Raw genomic sequence first — 26631 nt, 5'->3', positions numbered from 1 at the left:
ACCACATAATACCCAGGCACAGAATGCTGCCGGGTGTGCGAAGCCCTGTGAAACTGTGTTTTTCCCTGGATTCTTTTTTTTTTTTTTTTTGAGACAGAGTCTCGCTTTGTTGCCCAGGCTAGAGTGAGTGCCGTGGCATCAGCCTAGCTCACAGCAACCTCAAACTCCTGGGCTCAAGCAATCCTCCTGCCTCAGCCTCCCGAGTAGCTGGGACTACAGGCATGCGCCACCATGCCCGGCTAATTTTTTCTATATATATTAGTTGGCCAATTAATTTCTTTCTATTTATAGTAGAGACGGGGTCTCGCTCTTGCTCAGGTTGGTTTCGAACTCCTGAACTCAAACGATTCGCCCAGCTCGGCCTCCCAGAGAGCTAGGATTACAGGCGTGAGCCACCGCACCCTGCCGGCGGATTCTTTCTAGGAGGATAAGAACCTTAGAAAATGGTCCTAAAAGAAGTTTGTTTTAATAGAAGTGTTCACCTTCTACAGAAGTTTTCACCTTCTTCATACCATAATGCTTTGACTCCAAGATGACTCAGATATTTTCCAACTGTTTTTTTTGTTTGTTTGTTTTTGAGACAAGGTCTTGCTCTGTCACCCAGGCTGGAGTGCAGTGGCATCATTATGGCTCACTGCAGCCTCAAACTCCTGGGCTCAAGGGATCCTTCTGCCTCAGGCTCCCTAGTAGCTGGGACTACAGGCACGCTCCATCATGCTTGGCTAATTTTTCTATTTTTTGTATAGGTGGGGTCTTGCTCTTGCAAGCTGGTCTCAAACTCCTGAGCTCAAGCAATCCTCCCACCTTGGCCTCCTAGAGTGCTAGGATTACAGGCGTGAGCCACCACGCCCCGTCCCAACATATTTGGAATAGTTCAATTATAAAAGATGTTTATAAAACAGATTCTTAGGGCCTATAACCAAAACTTGCAGCCCCAAACCTTACTCCAAATTAATGTGTGAGTCGAGAGTGAGCTCAAGTGGCACCTGAGCTGGAGCTCTGGCTATAAAGCTGTCCGTGCCAGTCCTGAGGCCAGAGTCCAGAAACCGCCCTGAGAGAGGGGGCCCTGCCGGGGTGGGGTAGGGAGGACCCCAGGAGGGTGAGGGTCTTGTCTTTTGGGGAATGAGTGATCCTGCAGCGTTCAGAGCCAGGCCTCAAAGCAGCCGCCGGGAAGGGGCAGAGGGACTCGGGAGGGCCTGCCCGGCCCGCGGCTGCACCAGCCCTGGTGTCCAGGCACGGCAAGTCCTGCCGGGCATCTCTGCACGAGGCTGTCCTTGGCTACTGGAAGAGTAATTTCCGCGCAAGACCAGAGGCGTGAAACCCAGGAAGACAAGAATGTGTCTCTCAAAGCGGGGAGCTCTGAGAACGAGGGCTATGGTGCTAGGACCACTTGGCTGTGAAGAATGGGAACTAGAGATTACTTTAGAACAGGCGTCCTCAAACTACGGCCCGCAGGTCACATGCCGCCCGCCAGGACATTTATCCCGCCCGCCGGGTGTTTTTGCTGCCGCCGCCTGTCCTGCTCAGCAGCCGACTCGTCCCAGGCCCACAGTGCGCATGTGTGGAATGTGTGCCGCGCTCTCCAACGGTCTGAGGGACGGGGAACTGGCCCCCTGTTTAAAAAGTTTGAAGACCCCTGCTTTAGGAGTTTCTTCTCCGTAAAAAGAGGAAGTTGGGTTAAGTGAGTGGTTCCAAAACTTGTCTGACCATCCGAATCACCAGGGGAACGCTGGGAAACTCAGATCCCAGGCTCCACCCCGGCCCCACTCAATCGGAATCCTCCAGGCCTGGTGGGAGCACGTGTTCACGGGGCTCCCAGATAATTCTTACGGGGTGTGGAGCTGCAACCTGAGAGCATCGCAGCTGTCCCTGCGCTTGGACACTCCCTGCTGGGCTGCTGGGTGCCCCTGGAGAATGGGGGCGGCCCAAGGCTTTTGCACAAAACCTTCCCGAGGGCAGTGAGGACAGAAACAGATACGTGAATCTAGCATCTTCTGTTAAGCCAGATGTTAAAGACATTTGCAGAAAGTCTAAGATAAAGGCCACCCCTTTTGAAAATTTTCTTTTAAATACATAGAAATTGTTGGGAAATTACTCCAAAAAAAAAAAAATTAGGATTCCCAAAGAGCTTTTGTTTGTGTAGGTCGACTGTGTTGATATTCACCATGTTAGAAATTAAAACTAAGGAAATTTTAATATAGTAATTGATTAACAAATAACAACAATGAACTTTACTACATGTTTAAACAAATAACATACTTTTTAAGAGTGGAAAGGGAGGCTGGGTGCGGTGGCTCACGCCTATAATCCTAGGCGGATTGCTCAAGGTCAGGAGTTCAAAACCAGCCTGAGCAAGAGCGAGACCCCGTCTCTACTATAATAGAAAGAAATTAACTAATGTATATAGAAAAAATTAGCTGGGCATGGTGGCGCATGCCTGTAGTCCCAGCTACTCGGGAGGCTGAGGCAGGAGGATCGCTTGAGCCCAGGAGTTAGAGGTTGCTGTGAGCCAGGCTGACACCACGGCACTCACTCTAGCCTGGACAACAAAGCGAGACTGTGTCTCAAAAAAAAAAAAAAAAAAAAAAAAAAGTGGAAAGGGGCCCTGAAACCAAAATGTTTGCCTACGGCAGTGATTCTCAAAGAGAAGCTGAGGGTGGTCCGGGTGGGGTAGTCCCGGGAGCACAGACTTCTTCCGGAGTCTGCGTTTGGAGGGTGGAGGGATGGGGGGGGCGTGGGATGGGGCAGGCTGAGCAGCCGTGGCCGTTCTGGAGTGCATGCCACTAAAGCAGGTGGAGACGTGGTCTTGCCGAGCGCCCTAGCAGCTCACACTGTGGATAACAGAACGAGAACCGATCTTGGAGGCCCAGCCGGGCCTGCTCCGTGCAGGGCATTCCTGCCACGGCAAACCCAACAGCAGCCCTTCGTGGATTACAGGGAAAGTGAGTCACCTTGGTGTAGATGGTAATGGAGTGAAGTGCCCTTTAATGACCTGATGTGTAGCACTTGGAACTCGCCTTGGTGGTCTCCATCTCTTTTCAAATATCTTAAGCCGTCGGTCTCTAAGTAATGGAGAAGCAGTGACTAGCCTTGGTCTGGTCTCGACCCCCCTAAAGGTGCTCACCTTGGCCACCTATGATGGGATGGATGGTGTGATGGCTGTGGCCGGGACTGCCCAGAGGAAGACCCCCAGCTTGCCAGCGTGGGGTAGGTTGGTATTTCCCACCTCCTCGCCACACCCTAGCGGAGGGACCACAGGTTTGGAGCTGGCCAGGGCTGAGCCCCAGTTTGAACCTCAGGTGCGCTGAGCTCTTGCCCTGCTAAGCAGGGCGGCCCGAGACAGCCCAGTACACTCGGGTTCTGACCCACGAGGTCTTTCTCCCTAAGGTCTCACCAGCTGTCGGGTCTACACTGTCACTCAGTGCTCCGGGGTACTTTGCTTTTTAGCTCTTCTTCATCACAACAAGCCCACGGGCAGCTCAGGAGTTTTAAATTGTGAACTAACGAAGTCTGAGCTCACTCTTCTGCAGCCACACAGCTCACGAGTGGTGGCTTTAGGGCCACGCCAGGTCGGCCCACTCCAGAGCCCCGTTCCTGCCCCTGCACCAGGCAGTCCTCACCCCGGTTTAGGGGAGTGGAGGCTGGAACTTGTACCAGTTGGGGTGGAACCTTCAGCTGGGATTCAGAAGGATTTTTCACAGAGGTGTGGGCAGAGCTTCCGGGGCTGCTGGGGGGAGGGGACGTCAAGGCTGACACCCAGGCGCAAGGCCTGAAGGGGCAAGGGAAGGGGGTGTTGCTGGAGGTGGATGGAGGGCTCAGTGCCACACCCTCCCTCCTCCAGCCCCAGGCTCCTGCAGGCGCCTTCCCCTGCCCAAAGCCATTCTGGAGCCAGAGGGCCAGGCAGCCCGCAGCTACAGCCCTGAGGCCAAGTCCTGGGACACGGAGCGGGCAGAGATGGTGAAAACTGAGGGTGAGGGTGGCCACGGCTGAGCACCATGCAGCCGTCTGGCCTACCTGCTCTGTTTTTGCCAAGGACAGGGCTGATGTGTTCAAGGGCCTGTGGCTAGTGAGCAGTAAAGCAGGCCCAGAGCTTGGGGCTTTGGAGTGCAGGCCTCCGTGTCCACCCCGCCCGGCCGTCCCGCCTCTCCTTCGCTCGGGCGGGCCCCGTGAAGTCACCAGCCCGTGGCTCCCTGGTGTCTGGAGCCCTTTCCAGGCGCTCTGTGTGGCTGCCAAGAGCAGTCTCTGCTCGCCCGCCGGCCTTTTCACGGGGCCTGGCTGCCGCCCGGGAGAATCAGAGGCATTGTTCACCCCCAGAGGCTGACAGCGCTCCCAAACAGAGCCCTTAAGAAGCACAAGAAGGGGGGAAGCCTTCTCAGAAGAAACACAACAGGGGAACCTGTCTGTCCTTTGGCCAGAGCCTCCTCGGGTTACTGTTGCCAGAGCCCAGTCTCCTCTGGGCCCTTGGGACAGGCGCCTGAATGGGGCAGATCCGCCTCCCGCCTCCCGCCCCCGGCCGGGCTCTCTCCTCTTCCCTAGCGAGCTGCTCCTGCTTTGGTATTTCACGCATTTGGCACCAGATGCTTATTGCTTGGTGCTGTAGGGTTTGTTTGTTTTTGTCCCGTGCTCCGAAGGCAGCCTTCGGGGCTGGGCGGCGGCATCTGGGCTCAAAAGCAGAATGGTGGCTGAAAAAAGTCATTTTCTGAATAGACAATACGTTCCTGTGATGTAAAATTTGAAAAGATAGGGAAGGGTATATGGTGAAAGTCTTCCCTGCCCTGAAGACAGCCGGTGTTTCCAGATCCTTCTAGAGATACTCTAGGCATAACCAGGCAGAATAGAGATACTCCTTTTCCCTCTTCTGAAACGACAGCGGTGTCATTCCGCACAGGTGGCTCTGCAGTTTGCCCGTTCACTTGCTGCCCTATCTTGGAGATGAGAAGAATGAGGCGGCCCGTCGGGTTCCAGCGGCTGCCTTGCGATGGGCCACGATCAGTGTGGACTCTTCTCCAGGCTCTGCTCTTAAAATCACCATAGTAAACATCCACTCCCACCAAGCGTTTATGCACATTTGTCACGGAAGAAAGCCCCAGCAAGGCAACTGTTGGGCCAGGCAGCGCCAGCGTTCCTAGTTTTGTGGGTGTTGCCAGGAGGCCTCCACGGAGGTGCCTGCTTCCTCTGGGCCTTCGCACATGCCGCCTGGGCGCCTTTAGGCAGAAAGTGCGCTGGGCCGGCGGGTGAGGACACAGGCATGAAGGGCAGGCCCAGCTATGTCCTGAGTGAGCACGGACGGACGTGGCTGAGGGCGAGTTAGAGCCCACTGGGGCCGGCCCCCTTCACACACCAACACCCCAGGCCCCAGAGGGGTTTGCCTGAGCTGCTGTCAGGGTCCTTAGGACATGGTGGCCCCCGGCCGCATCCTGTTGTGTGCTGCCCATCAGGGCCCGCACGCCCAGGGGAATCAGGGCACGGCCCCAGGGAGGCACCACAGAGGGGCTGTGTGTCCCATGGGGGGCGGGGGCGGCCGGACAGCGTGGACAGAAGCGTTTCCCGCCCGAGTCACACCAGGGGAGCCAGCCTGTTCGAGGTGTGCTGTGGGACCAGGACAGTGTCCCCACGGAGGACTCTGTGGCTGCAAGAAGCATTGCAGGACATGCCACCTTTCCAGCCCCGGGGTCCAAGGCCTGGGCTGTGCCCCCCTCTGCAAACGGATCAGCCCGAGAGGCCTCCTTGCTCTTTTCCCTGCAGAGCCCTGAGAGGCCCTGGGCTGGCCTCCCCGCCTGGCCCGTGTCCCGGTTCCTCACGGGCGCTACGGGCGTCGCTGGGGGCTGTCGGAGCCTTGCAGCTGGTGCCCGCCCAAGGAGGGCCCTCTGCGGCCACCCTGCAGCGGGGCCACCTGTCTCTCCCAAGGAGCCGCTAACCACGCTAGAGTCTTGCCACCCTCCCGCTCCCTCTCCTTCCTCCTGGCCCACCGCAGAGCAGGGCTGGGTTCTTGAGACCTTTGGGGAAAGCCTTTTATTTTTCAGAAGAGTTTGGGGGCTTGCTGTTAGGGGCCTTTTTTGTTTCACGTTTTGAGTCCTGTGAAAACAGGATCGATGGAGCTTTAAACTGTTCCTGGGGAGCGTGCCTGGAAAGGGAGAGAAGGTCCACGCCGACCTTCCGGCTCTTTCTCTCCCCGTGCCCTGTTGGCAGCAGGCGCTTGACGACCCCTGCCCTTCAGGACAGCTCGGGGGCCGTAGGACTGCAAGGGATGGGCGGGACCCCGGGCCCAGAGACAGGTGGCAGATCTCATGGAGGGGAGGAGACTTCGGTGTCTCATATTTGGTTTGAGTGCTGAACAGTCTGTGGCTCGCGGACAGCATGCAGGACAGCTGGACGCGCTGTTCGGGCTCAGGGGTGCACAGTCGGGGCAGGGAGGTTAGGAAGCCGCTCTCCGGGAGGGTGGGGCAGGAGGGGACACACAGTGGAGAGACTGGGTTAGGGGGACACTGGTGTCCTGCTCGGTACTGACCCTTCCTCGCCTAGGCCAGAAGTAGCAAGAGGTGGCCCTCGGACCATGTCTACTGGCGTCTTGGGTTTGACTTGCATAATTCAGAATGTATTTTAGAAATGTATTTACTGACCTGTAAGATGTGAGATGTCAGACCCAAATCCACATTCCACTTCTCTTAGAAAGCAGTCAGCATCTGGTACCATTGTCTCCTCGGGCTGCCATCACAAAGTGCCCTGGGGGTGGCCTAAATCAGCAGAAGTCTATTCTCTCCCCATTCTGGAGGCCACAAGTCCAAAGTCAAGGTGTCAGCAGAGCCAGCTCCCTCTGAGACCTGCCGGCGAGGACTCTTCTTTGCCCCTTGCTGGCCTCGGGGGGCCGCCAGCATCCCTGCATGCCTTGGCTTGGAGATGCGTCCTGCAGTCTCTGCCCCCGTCATTGTCACAGGCCTTCTCCTCTGTGTGTGGGCCTGTTCCTGGCTTTCTCCTCCTCTCGTGAGGGCTCCAGTCCTGGTGGACTAGGGCCCACCCTCATTCAGCAAAACCTCTTCTTAACTTGATTAATCTGCAATGACCCTCTTTCCAGATAAGTCACATTCATAGCTACTGGGGGTTAGAACTTCAGTATGTCTCTCGGGGACAATTGCACCCGTAACAGTTCTGTCACCATCAGCTGGGCACCAGCGGTGGTCCCCTGCCTCGGTCAAGCCCCGACGGGCCAGACGGCCTTTCCCCGCTGGCAGCTTCGCGTCCCCGGCTCCCTGCAATTCTCACTGATGCCGCTCCCCCTCCCCGCTCTCGCCCCCACCTCCTGTTATCCGTCTGGAGTCCCGTTTCCAATGCCACCCCTCCCCGAAGTCATCTGTGGCATTTGTCCTCGGTAGCAGGGCCTCACTCCAGGAGCTCACGGCAGTGATGTTCACGTTTCGGCCGTAATGGCACCTGGAGTCTAGGTCTTCAGGCACGCCGCCCTGTGGCTTCTGCAGCACGGACCCGCGTCTCCAGGGCTCGCTGAGAACTTCCCAGAGTCTTGCCTCAGTAAATACGGGACCGTGACGTCGGCTCTTGTCACTGCGCCAGGGACGGGGGGCAGGGGGAGATCGAATGATATTTGACTAAATGGGGGAAACAGCACGTGTGTGTGTACATGTGTGTGCGCGCGCACATGTGCATGCGTGTGTGCGCGTGTGTGCATGTGTGTGCGTGTATATGCGCGTGCGTGTGTGTGTGTGTGTGTGTGTGTGTGTGTGTGTAAAGCATCTCCACCCAGATGGCTTCTCTCAGGGTTCGAGCACCCTGTCCCAACAAAGGGACACTGCCGCTTGGGTTCCACGACCCCAGCTGGATCGCGAGGGCATTTCTGGACACGAAGGATTCCAAGAGACTAGAAACAGGTGTTTAAAGCTTTTCCCCAGCACTCAGGATTTAGTCGTTTAGATTTTGCCCTGTGAGGCGCTGGCCCCGGGCAGCAGGGGAGCCTCGGCCTGCCTCCCGCAGCGACAACATCTAACACCCCGCGCCTTCCTCCTCCTCCCCTCGCAGGCTCCGGCCTCTCCTCGTCTCCGTCGACGCCCACCCAAGTGACCAAGCAGCACACGTTTCCTCTCGAGTCCTACAAGCATGAGCCCGAGCGGCTAGAAAATCGCATCTACGCCTCCCCGTCCCCTCCGGACACGGGCCAGCGGTTCCACCCGTCCTCCTTCCAGAGCCCGGCCAGGCCTCCGCCGGCCTCACCCCCGCACCATGTAAGTGTGGGCCCCGCGCCGGCGGGCGGGCGGGGAGGGAGGGCTGGCCCCGGGCTGGGGCACTTGGACTGCACGCGGCTGCAGCCACCCTGTGCTCTCCTGGCATTTGGGTCCATTTTATCACAAATCACAGGCTGGGGAAAAAATGGCGAGGGTGCAGTGGGCAAATGGAAATCCAGTGGAAAATGGTAACATCCCATGCACGACCAGGAAAAGCTGTTTGTTCCCTCAGCTTCTTCCTAAAAATCATTCATGGAAAGCTTGCTTTTGACCCTACCTTGATTGGGATACCAAAGTAATTAGGCAAAGCAAAAAAAAAGTAAAACAAATAGAAATTTTATTCTGGAGTTTCAAGATTGAAAGTCTGACGTCAGGTGATTTGGGACACATGCCCTCTCAGAAAGGGGACAGGGGGACGCAGATGCCTTTGCAGCCTTCAGAGGCCCAGCTGAGCGGGCACAGGGACGGCGGTGCAGGGAGCGGCCTCACCGAGGCACTGAGGCACTCCGCGTCTCAGCAGCAGGGCGCGGCGTGCGGAGACCCCGTCCGTCATCTCGTTCGCACCAGGTACTGCAGGTGCCGGTGTCACTCCTGTGCCCTGCGAGGACATGAGAGCATCACTCACGTCTGCCTCTGTGGTCCTAACTATTTCATCTAGTTGTCGCGTTAGTCTCCTGGGGCTGTCCTAACGAAGTACCACAAACTGGGTGGCTTAATAGAAATTTATCCTCTCAGTTCTGGCGTCTGCAAGCCCAAAATCAGGGCTTGAACAGGGGTGACAGGCCCCTCCAGGGAAGGGCAAGGACCCTTCCTTGCCCCGTGCAGCTCCTGGAAGCCCCGGGCGTTTCTTGACCTGGGGCAGCATCACTCCACTCTCTGCCTGTCTTCACATGCTGTCTTCCTGTGCGTCTGTGTCCAAGTTTCCCTCTTCCCATGCGGACACCACCCGTCATATTGGATGGGGGCCCACCTAATGACCTCAGCTTGACCCAATTACATCTGCAAAGACCCCATTTCCAAGTAAGGCCACGTCCACAGGTATGGGAGTTAGAACTTCAGTATATCTTTTTAGGGGACACAATTCAACCCGTAACCGTTGTTGTCCTTTGGGAGGAGATTTGTTTGCCACGCAGAGAATAACGCCATGGTGATCTGGCAACGGGCAGGTGGTCGTTTCAAGTGCATATAAAATTTGCTCCTTTACAGTTGGATTTTGTCGGATCTTTTTCATTTATGCGCTATCTTTTCCTTAGGAACTTGGCTGATTGCATTACTTTTGCTACAGGCATAATCTTCATGGAGGAATGTGAGTTGCTTAAAGACTTCTGACAGCCTGAAAATATTTAGATATAATTTATCTCTGCCTTTTGGAATAAAAAGACACTTTCTGTAAACAGTGACCATGAAGATCATGTTTACAAAATCTGTTCCCATGAATTTTATTCTAAAATTGGAAAGGGGGTGAGGTGATTAATCAGACTCTAGTTGACAGGACTCATTTTATCATTTATTTATTCAGCAAATACTTATTAAGCAACTGCTATGCGCCCCAAACTGTGCTAGCATGGCCGATAGGATGACAAATATGTGACTCGTACTGAGACGGGGACAGTTTGCTTTATGCACTTGGTTAACAGCAGTGTGCATTATGTGTGGGAGGGTTTCAGTAACTGTCTACTAATTTCACAAAAGAAGGAGCTTTTGTGTATTTGAGGGGGCACAGACAGGTAAATCATTGCAATAGAGTATGATAGAACCTGTTTGGTTTTTGTGGGAGGAAACAGCCCATCCCTGTCCTGGTGAGTGAAAGAGCTGATCCCAGAGGAAGTAGAAGTTTTTTTCTGTAGGAAAGAACAACAGTGAGCATCGCATTTGCGGGTGAGCCCCTGGCTGGGTATGGAAGGAATGCTGGGTGTGGGTAGAACGGGAGCCGGGAGAAGACGCAGTGTGAAACAGTCTAGGCCTGGTGGCCGCTGAAGGTGGAAGGAAATGGAATAGTGTTGAAAGTAAAGAGCTATTTTGGAAGTAGAATTGAAAGGAATTGGAGTGATTGATTAGTGGAAGGGGAAAGAGATGAATCAAGGGTGACTCCAAAGGTCTTGCCTTAGGAAAGAGCACGGCTGGTAGCCGCATTTGCTGGGCGGGGAAGAGCAGTAGTGTGTGTGTCAGCTCACGAACGTGTGTGTGTGTCCCGTAAGTGCACAGGGAACGTTCTAGGGCGGGTGTCCAAAGGGCAATTGGATATGTTAGTGTGGAGCTAGAAATTAGGATTTGAAAACCATCCAACTGTAAATGGTAATCGGAACCATAATAGTAGATGAAATCATCCAAAGAGATGCATGGCAGGTAAAAAGAGAGCCAGAAAAATGTGGGCATCTAAGGAGCAACCAAAGGAGAAGGCTTCTGAATCGCCTGGAAAGTGAGCAGAAACCCGAGCAAACGGTGCCCCAGGAGCAGCAGGAATGTGTGTGGCCGCGTTTCCCGTGTTTGGAGGGAGGGGTCGGCTGGCCACGGGACTGAGGTCGTGGTGGCTCTGGCAGGAACACTCCAGTGGCGTGGCCAAGAGCAGGAGCCATAGAACGTAGGCTGAATGATTACAGGGTGGAGGTCTCCAGTGTGGATGACCTTATCAAGAACCCTGAAGTGGAGGGAGGAGGGGGCTATAGCTGGAAGAACGGAGGTGGTGCTATATTCCTGTAACAGGGAATGGATTCAAACGCAGATGGGGAAAGAGTGAGTAGAAGGGACAATTACAGACAGAAGAAGAACGTGGCACGCCTGGTCCTGCAGGGGAAGGAGGCAGGAGCAGGCAGTGGAGGTGTTTGTCTTGGACCAACGGAGTCATCTTCCCTTGGGTTGGAAGGACACCGCGCAAAGGTGTTAGAAGGATCAGCGCTTTCCCCATTTCCTTCCACAGCACTTACTCCCGCTCTCCCTTTTCCTTCTAGGAATTTCACTATGCTCCTGTGTCTTGGGTCAGGGTCCCTGGAGGCAGAGCCTGAGGTTGGGTTTGGGGAAAGTGTGTTGGTTTCCTAAGGGAGTGCTCCCGCAGGGAACCTGGGGGTGAGGAGGAGGTTTCCCATGAGATCCAGCCTCCGCCCAAGGACAGGAGAGGAGCTCTGAGGATTGGCTGGCCTGGAGGCAAGGACGCTGGGCTTTTGTAACTTCGTAATAGGCAGCCTGCAGTCAGAGGATTCCCCGGGGTGAGGGAGATGCATCTCCAGCTGAGATGGCTCCTGCCACCCAAGAAAAAGCCTCATAGACAGTGGCAGTTTTAAGCCATTAGCACCAGAGTTAAAAAGAACCCGGGGCATATCCCAGAGTCTGGATTCTCTGTCCCCCTGTCCCCTCACCTAGCTGATCCACGTAACCAGCAGAACCGGGTACAGTCTTAGAGGGTCCAGTGTCACTACGACAGAGTCCCTGAGGCTGGGTAATATATAAAGAAAAAAAAAAAAGGTGTATTTGGCTCATGGATTCTGGTGGCTGGAAAGGTCAGGATGGGGCAGCTGCATCTGTGCAGCCTCATGCTGCTTCCACTCCTGGCAGAAAGCCGAAGGGGAGCAGGCGTGTGCAGAGGGGCGCAGACGTGCACAGAGGGGAGCAGGTGTGTGCAGAGGGGAGCAGGTGCGTGCAGAGGGGGGCAGGCGTGCACAGAGGGGAGCAGGTGTATGCAAAGGGGCACAGGCATGCGCAGAGGGGGGCAGGCATGCGCAGAGGGGAGCAGGTGTGTGGAGAGGGGCGCAGGTGTGCACACACAGATCACACAGCTAGAGCAGTAGCAAGAGGGGAGAGCTGAGAAAGCCAGACTCTCAGGAATTAGTCCATTCCTGTAAGGGCAAGAACTGAGTCACCCCTGCAGGGGACATTAATCTATTCACAGGGGAATCCACCCCCATGACCCAAACCTCCACTAGGCTCCTCCTCCCAACACAGCCGCGTTGAGGATCAAATTTCAGTTTGAGTTTTGGTGGCAATAAACCACAGGCCACCAATAGCAGGTGCTCTGTCAGTTTTTCTATCACTACATAACAAACCTCCCGGAAACTTACTGACCATTTACTTAACTTACCGTCCTGGGGGTCAGCAGTTTGGCTTGGGCATTCTTCTGGTCTCGGCTGTGCCCACTCGTGCTACATCTGTGGTCACCTACCAGGTCACTTGGGGACTGTCGGGACCAGAGTGGCCTCAGTCTGAACAGCTTGTCTCTGTTCCACGTGGTCCCTCCTCCAGCAGGCTGACCCTGACTTATCCACGTGACAGTGATGTGGTTCCGGGAGAGGTGGCAGTCTGTGCAAGGCCCCTTGAGGCCTAGGCTCAGAACCGCGTACCGTGGCCTATCCAGGCTGTTTCCTCTCCCCCAGATCTGGGTTGGCCTTATGACTTTCTCTCTTGCCGAGAAAACGAGGCAGAAGTGACAAAGTCCCATGGCGGGGAGGGAATGGATGCAGGAAGAGGTGGAGAACGGGGCCTATCTCTACCTCTGCTAACCCAACCTACCACGTCTTACCACCTGGTTTCTACAGCTGGATCTGCAGTTGAACACATAATGCTCTAGGGTCTAGAGGTTCACGTCTCTAGAGTCAAGGAATCTCATGTAGCTGGTCGACTTCTGCAAGAGTGGTCTTCCTGTAAAGTAGACCGTTGCGGTTTACATTGCCCGAGAAAGACTCTAAGAGGAGGGTAGTGTGCAGGCTGTTTATTAAGAAGCGCTCTTAGGATCAGCAACCGCGGGAGAAGGGAAGAAAGCATCGGGCAGAGGGGGAAGCTCTGATGCAAGGCAGTCTCGGCAAAGACCCCAGCCAACCCTCAGCGAGCGCTGAAGCTGGGGTGGCTCATCAGAGCTGTCCCAGGTTGGCACAGCAGGGCCAGGCCTTTACACTCTCGCATGAGCCAGTCAGTAGGTGACAGCTGTCCTGGGAAGGGGCCGACCCTGGGCAAGGCCACGCTCTTCAGCCAAGGGCAGTCCCGGCTGGGTGGAGGGCCGCCGGTCAGCAGTATTCCCATCAGGCACGAGCTTCCGTTCCTGAACCGGCATGTGCGGCACGCCACTACCTGCAGTGCACGGAATTATTCTCCACGTCTTTTCTAAATTTGTGACGCCAACATCCTGACAGGTAAAACTAAGAGCCGGCATGTTTCTTCTTGTGATGGGTTTCATACACAGGGTATCCCAAAAGTTGCCTTTAGGAAAAATTTCGTAACGAGTGTCTTGTAACTGAAGGTACATCTAGCTCCAGTATCCAATTTCCCCCGTGCATGGCGACCCTGGGGACGCCCCGTGTAACCCTGTATAACCACAGTGAAGGGAGGGCTGCAGGGCGCCGGGCAGGGCTGAATGGCAACGGTTCCGTCAGGCCTTTGCGGGGAGAGGAAGCGGGGCCCCCACCACACCACCTGACCATCACAACTCGCCAGCCACGGGACAAGTGGCTCGTCCAGCCCCAGCCAAGCCTTCAGGTGACGGCGGCCCCAGCCATTCCTGACCGGCGACCTCAAGAAAGCCCCTGCACGGGGAATGCTCAGCTGAGCTGCTCAGGAATTCCTGGCCCACAGAAGCCTTAAGAGTTACTGCATCAGTTTGCTAGGGCTGCCATCACAGGGCACCGAGGACTGGGCGGCTTAAACAACAGAAATGGGTGTGTCGTCGCAGTGCTGGGGCCTGGAGGTCCAAGTTCAAGGTGTTGGCAGATGTGATTCTCCTGAAGCCTCTCTCCTTGGCTTGCAGAGGTGGCGCTGTGACCCCACGTGGCCATTTCTTTGTGTGCACACATCCTTGGTGTCCCTCCCTTCCTATGAGGACACCAGTCCTATTGGACGGGGGCCCGCCCTGTGACCTCCTTTAACCTTCAGCACCTCTGTGAAGGCCCCATCTCCAAATACAGTCACGTTGGGGGTTAGGGCTTCCACATATGAATTTGGGGGAATTGCAGTTCAGAGCATAGCAGATAATGAATCGTTATTATTGTCATAAGCCGCTGAGTTTGGGGTGATTTGTTACACGTACCCACAGGCGACTCAATAGATAACTACTCCTTGTTTAGTGATGTGCGATAGGAAGTAGCATAACTCAGTGGATTGAGCAATAAACTCAGGAGTTCGGGGTTCTTTTAAAAGCAGACCGTCTTGCCACCTAATCGATTGCCAGGGTCCCTAGTTTTCCCGGTATGAAGAGTTGGGAGAAAAATCACTGACCAAAAAAAAAAAAAAAGAAAGGGGGGAAAAAAAGAAAATCACTAACCAGTCTTTCAAGGTTGTTATTTAGAATAATTACCTTTTTTTAAGAGAGAAAAGCACTTTAAAATCTATAAATATTTCAAATCACTTGACATTCAGGAGCAGTTAAAGATTTTATGTGCACACTTTGTTTTTACACGGTCTGCCGTTCCAAAGATCAAGTTACAACCTAAATAAGGTCTTGATGTTAAAGCTATCTGCCCAGAAATGGCAAACTCACAGTTCCATCGCCTGTGACTCACAACAGATTAGAAACTTTAAAAATAGTTTGGGAGGAAAAAAAAAAATTCGCATTGGGTCAAGGAGCTAGGAGCCTCAGAGAGAACTGATTTACGACGGGCTGGCTATCAGGAGAGCCGGAGCTTAGGCAGGTGTCGCCTGTGTGCTCAAGAGACAGGCAGAGAGTATCTGTTCTCCTCGCTGTCAACGAAGAGGCGTTAGGATTGGCACGGCGGGCAGCGTGACTCGGCGGGCAAAAGGAAGGCAGAGCCCCAGCGAGAGGCACCGGTGGCGGAGCACTCGCCCGAGTTTCTGAGCGGAGGCCAGGGTCTTCAGGAACCTCGCTCATTCTGTCCCCCAGGGAAGCTGAGCTCCAAGGAAAATATTTTGGATCTTTTTAATATGATAAACGCCCTGCCTCTGCCATCTCCCCAGGGACCCAAGAGGGCAGTCACGTGTTGCAGCAGCTGTTTCCTAAGGCCCTGGTTTTTTGCCCGGCACTTTGCTAAGGCACTGGGGACTCAAAGACGGCCGAGATCGTTCCTGCCCTGAGAGTCTCCCCAGCAAAGGGAGGTAGTAAGTCCTGCAGAAGGAGGACCCCGAGCTAACGCAGTCGAGGGGAGCATTCTGCCTCCTCACTCACCGAGAAACAAAACCAACAGATGGGATATTCGCTTCTAAAGATCCACGGGTCACGTGGCCATGGACTCAGCATTGTTTACATCACAGGAATGCAAGTGTAGGGTCAAAAATAGAACTTTCCAATAGCGTTTTTTTTTGAGACAGAGGCTCACTCTGTTGCCCGGGCTAGAGGGCCGTGGCATCAGCCTAGCTCACAGCAGCCTCAAACTCCTGGGCTCAAGCGATCCTTCTGCCTCAGCCTCCCGAGTAGCTGGGACTACAGGCATGCGCCACCATGCCTGGCTAATTTTTTCTATATATTTTTAGTTGGCCAATTAATTTCTTTCTATTTTTAGTAGAGACGGGGTCTCACTCTTGCTCAGGCTGGTCTCAAACTCCTGACCTTGAGTGATCCGCCCGCCTCGGCCTCCCAGAGTGCTAGGATTACAGGCGTGAGCCACTGCGTCCAGCCTCCAATAGTGTATTATTTTGGTTTCTTGGTTGATAGGAGCCAACTCTTCTCTAGTAAAATCTGTGTCCCTCAATTATGACAGTAGCCACTTGAGGATTCATCCCGAATTTTCCCACCCTAGAAGAGCACTGTGCCTTCACCTGGGAGGACAGCGGTTATAATATTGGTGTCATGTTGAGTTGGGATCCTCACTAGAGTTAATTACAGGTAACTTAGGACCAGTACCTGTACTGGGAGGCAGAGTGCATGGTGATTATCTTTTTCCCTGAGTTGGGCTGGTCATGTAAATCAAAGACACCACCTAGCTCTGCGACATACCTTCACTATATGCATTTCTCATTTAAGAAACCATCATGATAAAACTGTCACCAGTTTCTATAGGCCAGGGGCAGATGCCAGTTGCAGAGCGCTGCTGAGTGGGTGTGAGATGACAGGGCACGCCCAGAGAATGTGGACAGCTTTATCAGGCAGGCCGGTGTGACTAGGAGATGAGAGCGAGGGCTGGGGCTGGAGGGGTGGGGGGCAGGAAGGGCATTTCCTTTAAAAGATGGGAGTGACCCGGGCATGTCAATACGCTGATGGAAAGGTGTCACAGGGTGTGCCTGGGATCCCACTCTACCCGGGCCTCTGTTAAATGGGAATATAGTCTCTATCTCACAGCACGGTGGTGAGGGTCAGATGAGACGGTCGTGTAAAGTTACGCACCAAAGGCTTGATGGATAGCAAATGCTGAAGCCAAGATTTGAACTAAGGCAGTTGGCTCTGGAACCTGTGTTCTTGGCATGGTTTTATACACCCTTAGAGAGGTCCAGGATTCTCAGCCTGTCCAGCACATATGGACTTGGTGTCTTAGCTCATACATCTGATTCAGGGGTTGGCAACTGTGCTCTGTAGGCCGAGTCCGGCCCAGCACCTGGTTTTATAATTAAAGTTTTATTGGCACACAGCGACGCGCATTCGTGTATGTGTTGTCCATGGCTGCTTCCTTGCTGCCACGGCAAAGCTGAGGACCTGCAGCAGCGTAGACAGTGTGGCCTGCAAAGCCAAAACCATTTCCATCTGGACTTTTCCCCAAAAGTTTGCTAATCCCTAACTGATTCATGCCAGAGCATCCCTTTTATACTGCTATCCAGTTAGTTGTTAGGACATCTGGTGCAAAGGGACAGCAGGAGCCTGAAAGGTCCCCAGAGAGGCAAGAGACAAGCAGTGGCGCTTTGTTCCACTGAAGACACGCCAAGTTCCACTGAAGAGTGCAGGGGGCCGGGCGAGGTGGCTCACGCCTGTAATCCTAGCACTGGGAGGCCGAGACGAGCGGATTGCTCAAGGTCAGGAGTTCAAAACCAGCCTGAGCAAGAGCGAGACCCCATCTCCACTATAAATAGAAAGAAATTAATTGGCCAACTAATATATATAGAAAAAATTAGCCGGGCATGGTGGCACATGCCTGTAGCCCCAGCTACTTGGGAGGCTGAGGCAGAAGGATTACTTGAGCCCAGGAGATTGAGGTTGCTGTGAGCTAGGCTGACGCCACAGCACTCACTGTAGCCTGGGCAACAAAGCAAGACTCTGTCTCAAAAAAAAAAAAAAAAAAGAGTGCAGGGAAACTGGCCATCGGTCCTGCCCCAAAAGAGGTCCAGGAGCCAGACTGGCCATTAGGTTGGCAAACTGGAAGGCAGTCCTGTAGAGTTAGGACTTGAGGATTATTCTCCTCACCTCAGAGTGTTACAAAATTATAAAATCTGCTTTGGGACTGGATTGAGGAGATTTAGAGGAACCTAAGTCAAGGTGGAACGTTCTTTGCTCTTTCCTTTGCGCTCCTGGAGTGAAGAGGGGCTGCAGAGTTGTGAGCATCCTAACCTTGTCCCTGCCCCCCCCAGCGATGGTTTGCAGAGGAGGGAGCTGGTCAGACTTGCATCTTACAGAGAGGGATTACTCCGGCAACAGGCTGGAGGCTGGAATGCACAGAGAAAAGACTAAGCAGGAAGACCAGCGAAGTACTGCCCCAGGAGAGGTGGCCAAGGGCTGGATTAAGGCTGCAGGAGTGGAAGTTGGGAGGAAAGGATTCATTTTATAAGCATATCTGAGATAACATAGGCTGCACTCGGCACTGCCCAGGTATGTGGCCTGTGGGAGGAGGACTCTAGGGGACTCTCCTGTTTCCGGCATGGAAGGAAGAGTGACATTCTCATTAAATTAGATTTTTTTTTTTTTGAGAAAGAGTCTCACTGTCTCACTTTGTTGCCCAGGCTAGAGCAACCGCTGTGGTATATATATAGAATATATATATAGAATATATATATATTCTATATATATATTAGTTGGCCAATTAATTTCTTTCTATTTATAGTAGAGACAGGGGTCTTGCTCTTGCTCAGGGTGGTTTCGAACTCCTGACCTCAAACAATCCTCCCGCCTCGGCCTCCCAGAGAGCTAGGATTACAGGCGTGAGCCACCGCGTCCGGCCTAAATTAGATAGAAAAATACAAGAAGGGGAAGTAGAGCTTCGTGAAAGATAAGTTCCATTTGGGGCACATTTTCTTTGATTCCTTTGGGACATGAACTAGAAACTGCAGGGACCTGTAGGTGTGAGTCTGGCATGGAGAAGCAGAGGTTGGAAAAATGATTCTCTCTGTCCATTTTATTTACCACGCATTAAGTCAAGGAAATCAAGCCTCTGAACACCTTCTACCTACATAACCACTGCTGTGGGGAAGAAAACAGACACAGTTTAATCCCAATGAGGGACACATCTTTGCGAATACAGTTGTGTGCGAAAGCATTTGGGGTGGGGGAGGCTGAACATTCAACGGTGGAAAAACAACTGTAGCCATTCATGCATCCTAGATGGGCTTGTCTTGATTTGCATTTAGATTGAGAATTCCTTCAGCTCAGAGCCGGGATTGTCCTCTAACTCGTAGCACTTAGAAAAGCATTAACTTGAGCTAGTGAATTATCACTGGTACAAGGGTGACACAAGCCGTTACACCAGTATTAATAGTGCTCCCTTAACGACTCAGGAGAAATTAGCCGTTGAAATGGTGGGAAAGTTTAGAACAAGAAAAGTTTAGAACGAGCCTCCTCGGCCGTCTCTCCGAGAAGGGAGCGCACACCCCGTTCACGAACGGCCACCCAGCGAGCCCGTGTCAGGGCGTGACACGCCTGTCCCCTCTCTCTGAGGCTCAGCACACAGCCCTGAGCGCTGACACCTCCGCGAGAGTGACTGACAGCTGCTCACCTCAGCCACGATGACAGCAGAGGTGCATTCTATCCCGAAAAAAATGGAAATTGACGCGGGTCCTTCAATGAAAAGCTCTCTAAGGAACCCCACAGAGCGAATTCTGCTGTGCTTTCTACATCTCTGCCCTGATTCCTCCCCGCGCGCGCTATCAAAAGCAAATTAAGGCCGGGCGCGGTGGCTCACGCCTGTAATCCTAGCTCTCTGGGAGGCCGAGGCGGGCGGATTGCTCAACGTCAGGAGTTGGAAACCAGCCTGAGCAAGAGCGAGACCCCGTCTCTACTATAAATAGAAAGAAATTAATTGGCCAACTAATATATATAGAAAAAATTAGCCGGGCATGGTGGTGCATGCCTGTAGTCCCAGCTACTCGGGAGGCTGAGGCAGGAGGATTGCTTGAGCCCAGGAGTTTGAGGTTGCTGTGAGCGAGGCTGACGCCACGGCACTTACTCTAGCCTGGGCAACAAAGCAAGACTCTGTCTCAAAAAAAAAAAAAAAAAAAAAAAAAAAGCAAATTAAAAGCCCGTTGCTTATATTCGGTCTTTCACAAATTGGTAAGGTGATTCAGTCACCGTGGTTTAGTCTGATTAAGCCATTCCATTTACTTTCTTTGCGTTTAATTTTTAAAATTAGATGCATCTGGAGAGGTATTTTGGTTCTCTCCTTAAAAAAATAACATTCCCCCAAGATGAGAACGTTCTGGAGATTAGTTGCACAACAGTGTGAGTGTACTTAACGCCACTGACCGTATACTCAAAAATGATTAAGATGGTAAATTGTACTATGTTTATTTTATCACAATTTTTTAAAAAAATTACATTCCTCTGATCATGAAAAGAAAAGCTAAAGAAGAAAATTGAAACTGCCTGCATTCTACCACTTGCAGACAAATGGTTAAATTGCAGAGTAGCATTTTTGTCCAGCCTTTATTGTTCCTTTAGACACAAAGATATAAATAGATAACAAATGTAAACCCTTGTAGAGACTGTTTAACAACACAGCTTTTCACTTAATATTATCATTAGCCCCGTCTTCAATGTACATTTGATTTTTGGGAAAATGTCATTTCTAAAAGTCTCATTTTCATAAAATTTAGTAAACACACAGCTTTCCTTTCCTTTCCTTTTCGTTCTTTTCCACAGGGTCTCCCAGGCTGCAGTACAGTGGCACAGTCATAGCTCACAGCAACCTCAAACTCCTGGGCTCAAGCAATTCTCCCACCTCAGTCTCCCGAGTAGCTGGGACTAGAGGTATATGCCACCATGCCCAGCTAATTTTTAAATTTTTTGTAGAAACAGGGTCTTGCTATGTTGTTCAGGCTGGTCTTAAACTCCCAGCCTCAAGAGACCCTCTCACCTTGGCCTCCCAAAGTGCTGGGATTCCAGGCATGAGCCACTGTACCCAGCTGCAGTCAGATTCTTTTAAGAAACTTAGTATATAATACTTCAATACCTGGGAAGCCATAGAAGTTTCTGAGCCAATTGCCTAAGACTCAGCTGCCTGGACAAGGAGTCTGGAGAGGAGATCGAAATGAGATTTTCCCATCTGAAGATCTGTCCATGTTCCTGGTCTTGAATCTGCCCTTTCACGTTTATTGTGTATATCAACTAAGGATTGGTTTGGGGAATCGCTGAATAACAATGCATGTGTTCGCTACCCTGATTTAATGACATTAGAATTGAGACATAGTTCAATATAGTTTACTCTCTTTCCAGAACGTAGGAACAAATTGTAGAAATAATTTTTTATGAGCTATGTTTGACATGTTCAGACACAGCTAGTAGAAAATATATACTTAATTCATTCAGAATTTTTCCTAGTATACCCTCCAAGAGGCTATGTATAGCACCCCATGCTGAAATAATCAAAGACGTTATCCTCAAAATAGAGGCGTTGTCTTAGTCGTTCAAGAGTGTGATCCTTCTGCTCCCAGGGCACATGTCTGTAGGTAGGGCTGGGTTTTCACTCTGCCCACTTACTCAATCTCACAAATGGGCCATTAAAGAAAACTTCTGTGTTTCTCCCCATGCATGAAGCGTAGATCGCAGGCAGCCTGCGTGTTACACTTGCATGCATCTGCTCAGCGAGTATGCTAGGACCCCTACCCTAAGGTATCTGTGTTGGGCTGGGCACAGTGGCTCGTGTCTGTAATCCCAGCACTTTGGGAGGCCGAGGCAGAAGGATCACTTGAGGTCAGGAGTTTGAGACCAGCCTGAGCAAGAGCAAGACCTGGTCTCTACAAGAAATAGAAAAATTAGCTGGCATGGTGGCCGGTGCCTGTAGTCCCAGCTGCTCGGGAGGCCGAGGTGGGAAGATCACTTGGGCCCAGGAGTTTGAGGTTACAGTGAGCTATGACCACGCCACTGCACTCCAGCCTGGGCTACACAGCGAGACCACATCTCAAAACAAAAACAAAACAAAACTGTGTGATGTTAGAGGAAAGGCCTCAAGTCCAACACAAATACTGGCCCCAGTAGTTCCAGGGACTCAGAGTGAGCGTAGTCAGCACTCAGCTTGTTGGCCTGACTTCAGTGGAGGGGATGTGAGAGCCGTGGCCTCTCCTGAACAAAGCAAAGTCACTTTTTTATTTTTCTGAGAAATAGAGGCAGGAGGCAGAAACAGAAATAGATCAGGATTATGTTGCCTGGATAATAACAAAAGGTCCATGCAAAACAAAATCATAAAGAGTCTGCTTTTTTTTTTTTCCTGAGACAGAGTCTCGCTCCATTGCCCAGGCTAGAGTACCGTGGCGTCAGCCTAGCCTGGGACTACAGGCATGCACCACCATGCCCAGCTAATTTTTTTCATATATTTTTAGTTGGCCAATTATTTTTTTTCTACTTTTAGTAGAGATGGGGGGGGGGTGTCTCGCTGTTGCTCAGGGCTGGTCTCGAACTCCTGAGCTCAAAATCCTCCTGCCTCGGCCTCCCAGAGTGCTAGGGTTACAGGCGTGAGCCACCATGCCCGGTCAACAGACTGCTTTTTATTTATTTATTTATTTATTTATTTATTTATTTATTTATTTATTTTTGAGACAGTGTCTCACTTTGTTGCCCAGGCTAGAGTGAGTGCCCTGGCGTCAGCCTAGCTCACAGCAACCTCAAACTCCTGGGCTCAAGCGATCCTGCTGCCTCAGCCTCCCGAGTAGCTGGGACTACAGGCACGCGCCACCATGCCCAGCTAATTTTTTCTATATATATTAGTTGGCCAATTAATTTCTTTTTTTTATTTATAGTAGCGACGGGGGTCTTGCTCTTGCTCAGGCTGGTTTCCAACTCCTGACCTCGAGCAATCCACCCGCCTGGGCCTCCCAGAGTGCTAGGATTACAGGCGTGAGCCACCGCGCCCGGCCAAGAGACTGCTTTTTAAATAAACCACCTAGACCAAATGTCACAAGATAGAGTTATATTTACAAATATATTTCGTTGAACAGAGTGCATAGAAAAAGGTCACATTTTATTTCTGGTCAAAGAGCACTGTAACAGGTTAGTTGGGCTCACGGTTGGCTGCTCGGTCACCAAAGCCCTCACTACTCAAGGGTCAGCGGGATTTCAGGCAACTCAGAAATCCCGTGACCATCAGTTCCGATCATTCCCTTCCCCTCCAGTCTGGGTTAAATTCCGATTGGACTCAGAAGATCATTATCAGCTGTGACTAGCAGATTCCAGCTTAGCCCTTTAATACAAATGGGCGGTAGTCAAACAACGTGAGCCGGCTCCTCATTCGTCTACACCAGAAATTCCTGATGGAGTGCTGATAACGGGTTCTGCTAGGTGCTTAGCGACCGTGGCTGCAGGTTAATTTAAAATCATCTTATAACACGGTCCTTATTAAAGCGTCTGGATAACCCTACTTCACAATGTTTCTGCATGTGTCCTCACCCCAATGCTGAATGAGGTCGGCCACCCTGGGTGGCAAATAATGCATGAAAATGTCATTTTCAGTCTTCAGATACTCTTCAGTGGACTTGGGAAATGCATAGACAACTCTTTCTAGGCGCCCTGGGATCTGTGGAATAAGTTTTCCACCATTCTTTGAATATAATGTTGTTTATTCTTCTTTCTCTACAAATAAAAGCAAGCGCTCATCACGTTTTTCTTACAGCAAATGCAGGTGCTGCGACATTCCATCCTCCAGTCCCATACGGTCACTCTCCTCTGCCTGGCTCCTAGATTATGAAATTGGGGATTTCAAACCCACCTGTGGATGCCTGTTCTGGGCCAGCCACGCATGATTCCAGCTCATTCTCATGCCGGCCCTGCAAAGGGGGCATTGTTGTCTCCATCTTGCATGTTAAGAACCAGGGTTCAGGCCGGGCGCTGTGGCTCACGCCTGTAATCCTAGCACTCTGGGAGGCCGAGGCGGGCGGATTGCTCAAGGTCAGGAGTTCAAAACCAGCCTGAGCGAGACCCCGTCTCTACCATAAAAATAGAAAGAAATTAATTGGCCAACTAATATATATAATATAAAAATCAGCCGGGCATGGTGGCTTGTGCCTGTAGTCCCAGCTACTCGGGAGGCTGAGGCAGGAGGATAGCTTGAGCCCAGGAGTTTGAGGTTGCTGTGAGCTAGGCTGACGCCACGGCACTCACTCTAGCCTAGGCAAGAAAGCGAGACTCTGTCTCAAAAAAAAAAAAAAAAAGAAAAGAACCAGGGTTCAGACCGGGCGCTGTGGCTCACGCCTGTAATCCTAGCACTCTGGGAGACTGAGGCGGGAGGATTGCTTGAGGTCAGGAGTTCGAAACCAGCCTGAGCAAGAGCGAGACCCCGTCTCTACTATAAATAGAAATAAATTAATTGGCCAACTAACATATATATAGAAAAACTTAGCCGGGCATGGTGGCGCATGCCTGTAGTCCCAGCTACTCGGGAGGCTGAGGCAGAAGGATCGCTTGAGTCCAGGAGTTTGAGGTTGCTGTGAGCCAGGCTGACGCCAGGGCACTCACTCTAGCCTGGGCAACAAAGCGAGACTCTGCCTCAAAAAAAAAAAAAAAAAAAAGAACTAGGGTTTAGAAAAATAAAATCAGCTTGAGATTTTATAACCAGTAAATGGTAGAGACATGATTCAAACAGAGACCTACCTTTGAAACCCAGGTTCTTCTCACTGCACGAAACAGCATCCCCCAAGCCAAGAGCGGCATTTGTCGGCACCTGTCCTGAGCCAGAGACGGTACCAGGCACACGTTGGCATGAGGCTCCGAGACCGATGTCCTCAACAGTCCTGGGGCCGGTGTGTGCACAGGGGGACCCAGAGCCAGAGGTGTTGAATGAGGAAAGGCATGGAAGCCCAAAATGCGTCTCATTCCCCGAGACACTGTTTAGCTTCTTCATTTTACACATGCTCCAGTCACATGCTTTGACTGTGAGATTATTCTTTGAAACCTTAATTAAAATCAATGATGGCTGATAGGTTCCCTGTTGAGCTTTTTTTACCTTTGCACTTTTGAATTCCGTAATGTTAACTTGAATCAAACTACTGATCCAATAGAATCAAGTCACCTTCCATTCCTAAATCAGGAAACGACACCAAAAGAAGACATGTGTTTGCTTTCTTTACACGTTCTGTCCTTAACACTGGCACGCCTTTTCCTAGATCCTAACAAATAGATCCAATCCTTCAAAGATCTATGCTTAGCTAGATGTATCGATGGATTGAGATACTGTCATATAAAATAAATGAAAGCATGAAGCATATTTTGTATTATCACCCTTTTTAAATGTTTAGTTATTTCCACTTTTTTATGACTCATCAGATAACACATGTATAGTTCTCATAATAAACAATGATGTACTTACAACTTTTTAAACTTAACTGCAACAATAAAACACAATATAGTGCTGCTAAAAATTTTAGGTTTAAAAAATTTAGACTGAGTTTTTGGTCATCATAGTTTATTCACTGACAATAATTCCAGGGTTTAAAAAGTACATCATCATTAGCCATATTGCTGTTAAGCAAATTCATAAAATTAAGTTTGTCTCTGACTGTTGCCATATCACAAAGAAATAACTGGATGGATTTTCACCAGATTTGGGTGGTATGTTTGAGATGGTTTGACTCAAGATTTAGGCTACGTCGGGTGTGACGACAATTTACTGAGTGCTTACTAGGTGCTGACACTATTATAGGTGCTTAAGGTGTAATAAACTCACATCTTCCTTACCTCTCTGTGAGATAGGTACTGTTATGATCCCATTTTACAGATGCGGGAATCGAGGCACAGATGGCTTCCTGGATGTGTGGCCCATGCAGGTGCACAGGCCCTGTGTTTGGGAGGGCTCTGCTCTTGATTTCATGCTCCAATGTCATCATCTCGAAATTCTTAATTTTTGAACAAGGGGCCCTTCATTTTCTTTTTGCTCTTGGCCTGGCAAATTATGTAGCTAGTCCTGGAGGTTCACACCTTGCTCGGGCCAGTATAAAGCCTAGGTAGTCTGTCCAGAATCCACACTCCTTACCATTGCTGAACTGCCCTAAGAGAGTAAGTTCTGGTCTAAGAGTAGCTGCTAAGCTGCAGAGCAGCTGTAGGGTTCTTGTCCGCAGAGCAACTCTGCCTGGCGTGCGTTAGGGTGTAGCAGCGGGGAGTGACTGATGATGGCTAATGATTCTTAGGGGCTAGTATTTACTGGGTTATTTTGAAGAGGAAAATGGGAAAAAGCAGTGCCTACTAGTGCAGTCATGGGCCAGATACCTCCCAAATGGCAGCACCAGGCTGCCCAGAGGCGGGGCACTCTTTAATTTCTCTGAGTTGGGGTCCTTTAAGAATAGAAAACCATTGTTGTCCTTTTCTGAAGAATACACAGAGAGAAGACAAATAGGTAGAAAAATAAAACTACAATGGTCTGTTCACATGGTTCCCGAGTAACACCTGTGACGTGGGCCTCTCCGCTCAGGTTAACCCGGGGAGCGTTTCACTTTCAAGAGTGAATTCAGCAGCAGCGCGTCCTGAGCTGCTTCGACGCTCCTCCTCCCGTGCTCGCCCCCGTTGACTGTCTCCAGCACTGTCTCAGACATCAGAGTGCAGTGAAAGCGTAGGGGAGAGCGACAGGCACAGCAGCCGGTCCCCTCACACTGCAGGTGCCCAGAGCCAATGCCTTCTCCTTCAGCTCCAGGTGATCGTTTCTGCTCTCAGGCCCAAGATGCTGCACCCCTGTCCGGCCCCGTCAGTTTCGGCCCTGGCTGTGTTGTCCTCACTGTTCTCCCGGCTGCTCCCGCCCGGGCAGCTCATCCGTGGACCAGCCTGGAAGCAGGCACTGCAGCTCTCGGAAAGGGAGCTGATGTCTAGGTTAGGGAAGGGAGAGAGGAGAAAGGCCCCGAGTTGCTGGGGATAAGGAAGATTTTAAGGAAAACCTTGTAATTAATTGGTTTTTTAAAAATTAATTTATTTTTTGTTAATTTTTTACTTTTTAATATTTATCTTTTCTTTTCATCTTTATTTGTTCCAGCAACGCATGTCCCTCAAACGGTATGTTTTTTGGTTTTTTTTTAATCCAACTTTAAACACAATTTAGGACTACTACAGGAAAATAATACTAACTAATTCAAACTTAATTTTTAGGTTGCATTTTTTTTTTAAGGAGAGTCATAAAACAGAATAGAGTACTAAGACTAAGCC

General features: G+C 51.2%; 1 protein-coding gene across 5 annotated transcripts in view; it reads left to right on the top strand.

The window, feature by feature from the left end:
- PRKAG2 (protein kinase AMP-activated non-catalytic subunit gamma 2) overlaps positions 1-26631 on the top strand; it is a 248261-nt gene that overhangs the window by 147115 nt on the left and 74515 nt on the right. For all 5 annotated transcript variants that reach the window (XM_012786213.2, XM_076006742.1, XM_012786215.3 and 2 more), the window contains one exon: positions 8029-8231. In XM_012786213.2, the coding sequence (XP_012641667.2) occupies positions 8029-8231 (203 nt within the window). The remainder of the gene's footprint in view (positions 1-8028; positions 8232-26631) is intronic.

Source organism: Microcebus murinus, chromosome 9, assembly GCF_040939455.1.
Source record: "Microcebus murinus isolate Inina chromosome 9, M.murinus_Inina_mat1.0, whole genome shotgun sequence".
In the NCBI taxonomy this organism is placed as follows: domain Eukaryota; kingdom Metazoa; phylum Chordata; class Mammalia; order Primates; family Cheirogaleidae; genus Microcebus; species Microcebus murinus.
Note: the sequence above shows the minus strand (reverse complement) of the source record. Positions and strands in the feature narration are given on the sequence as shown.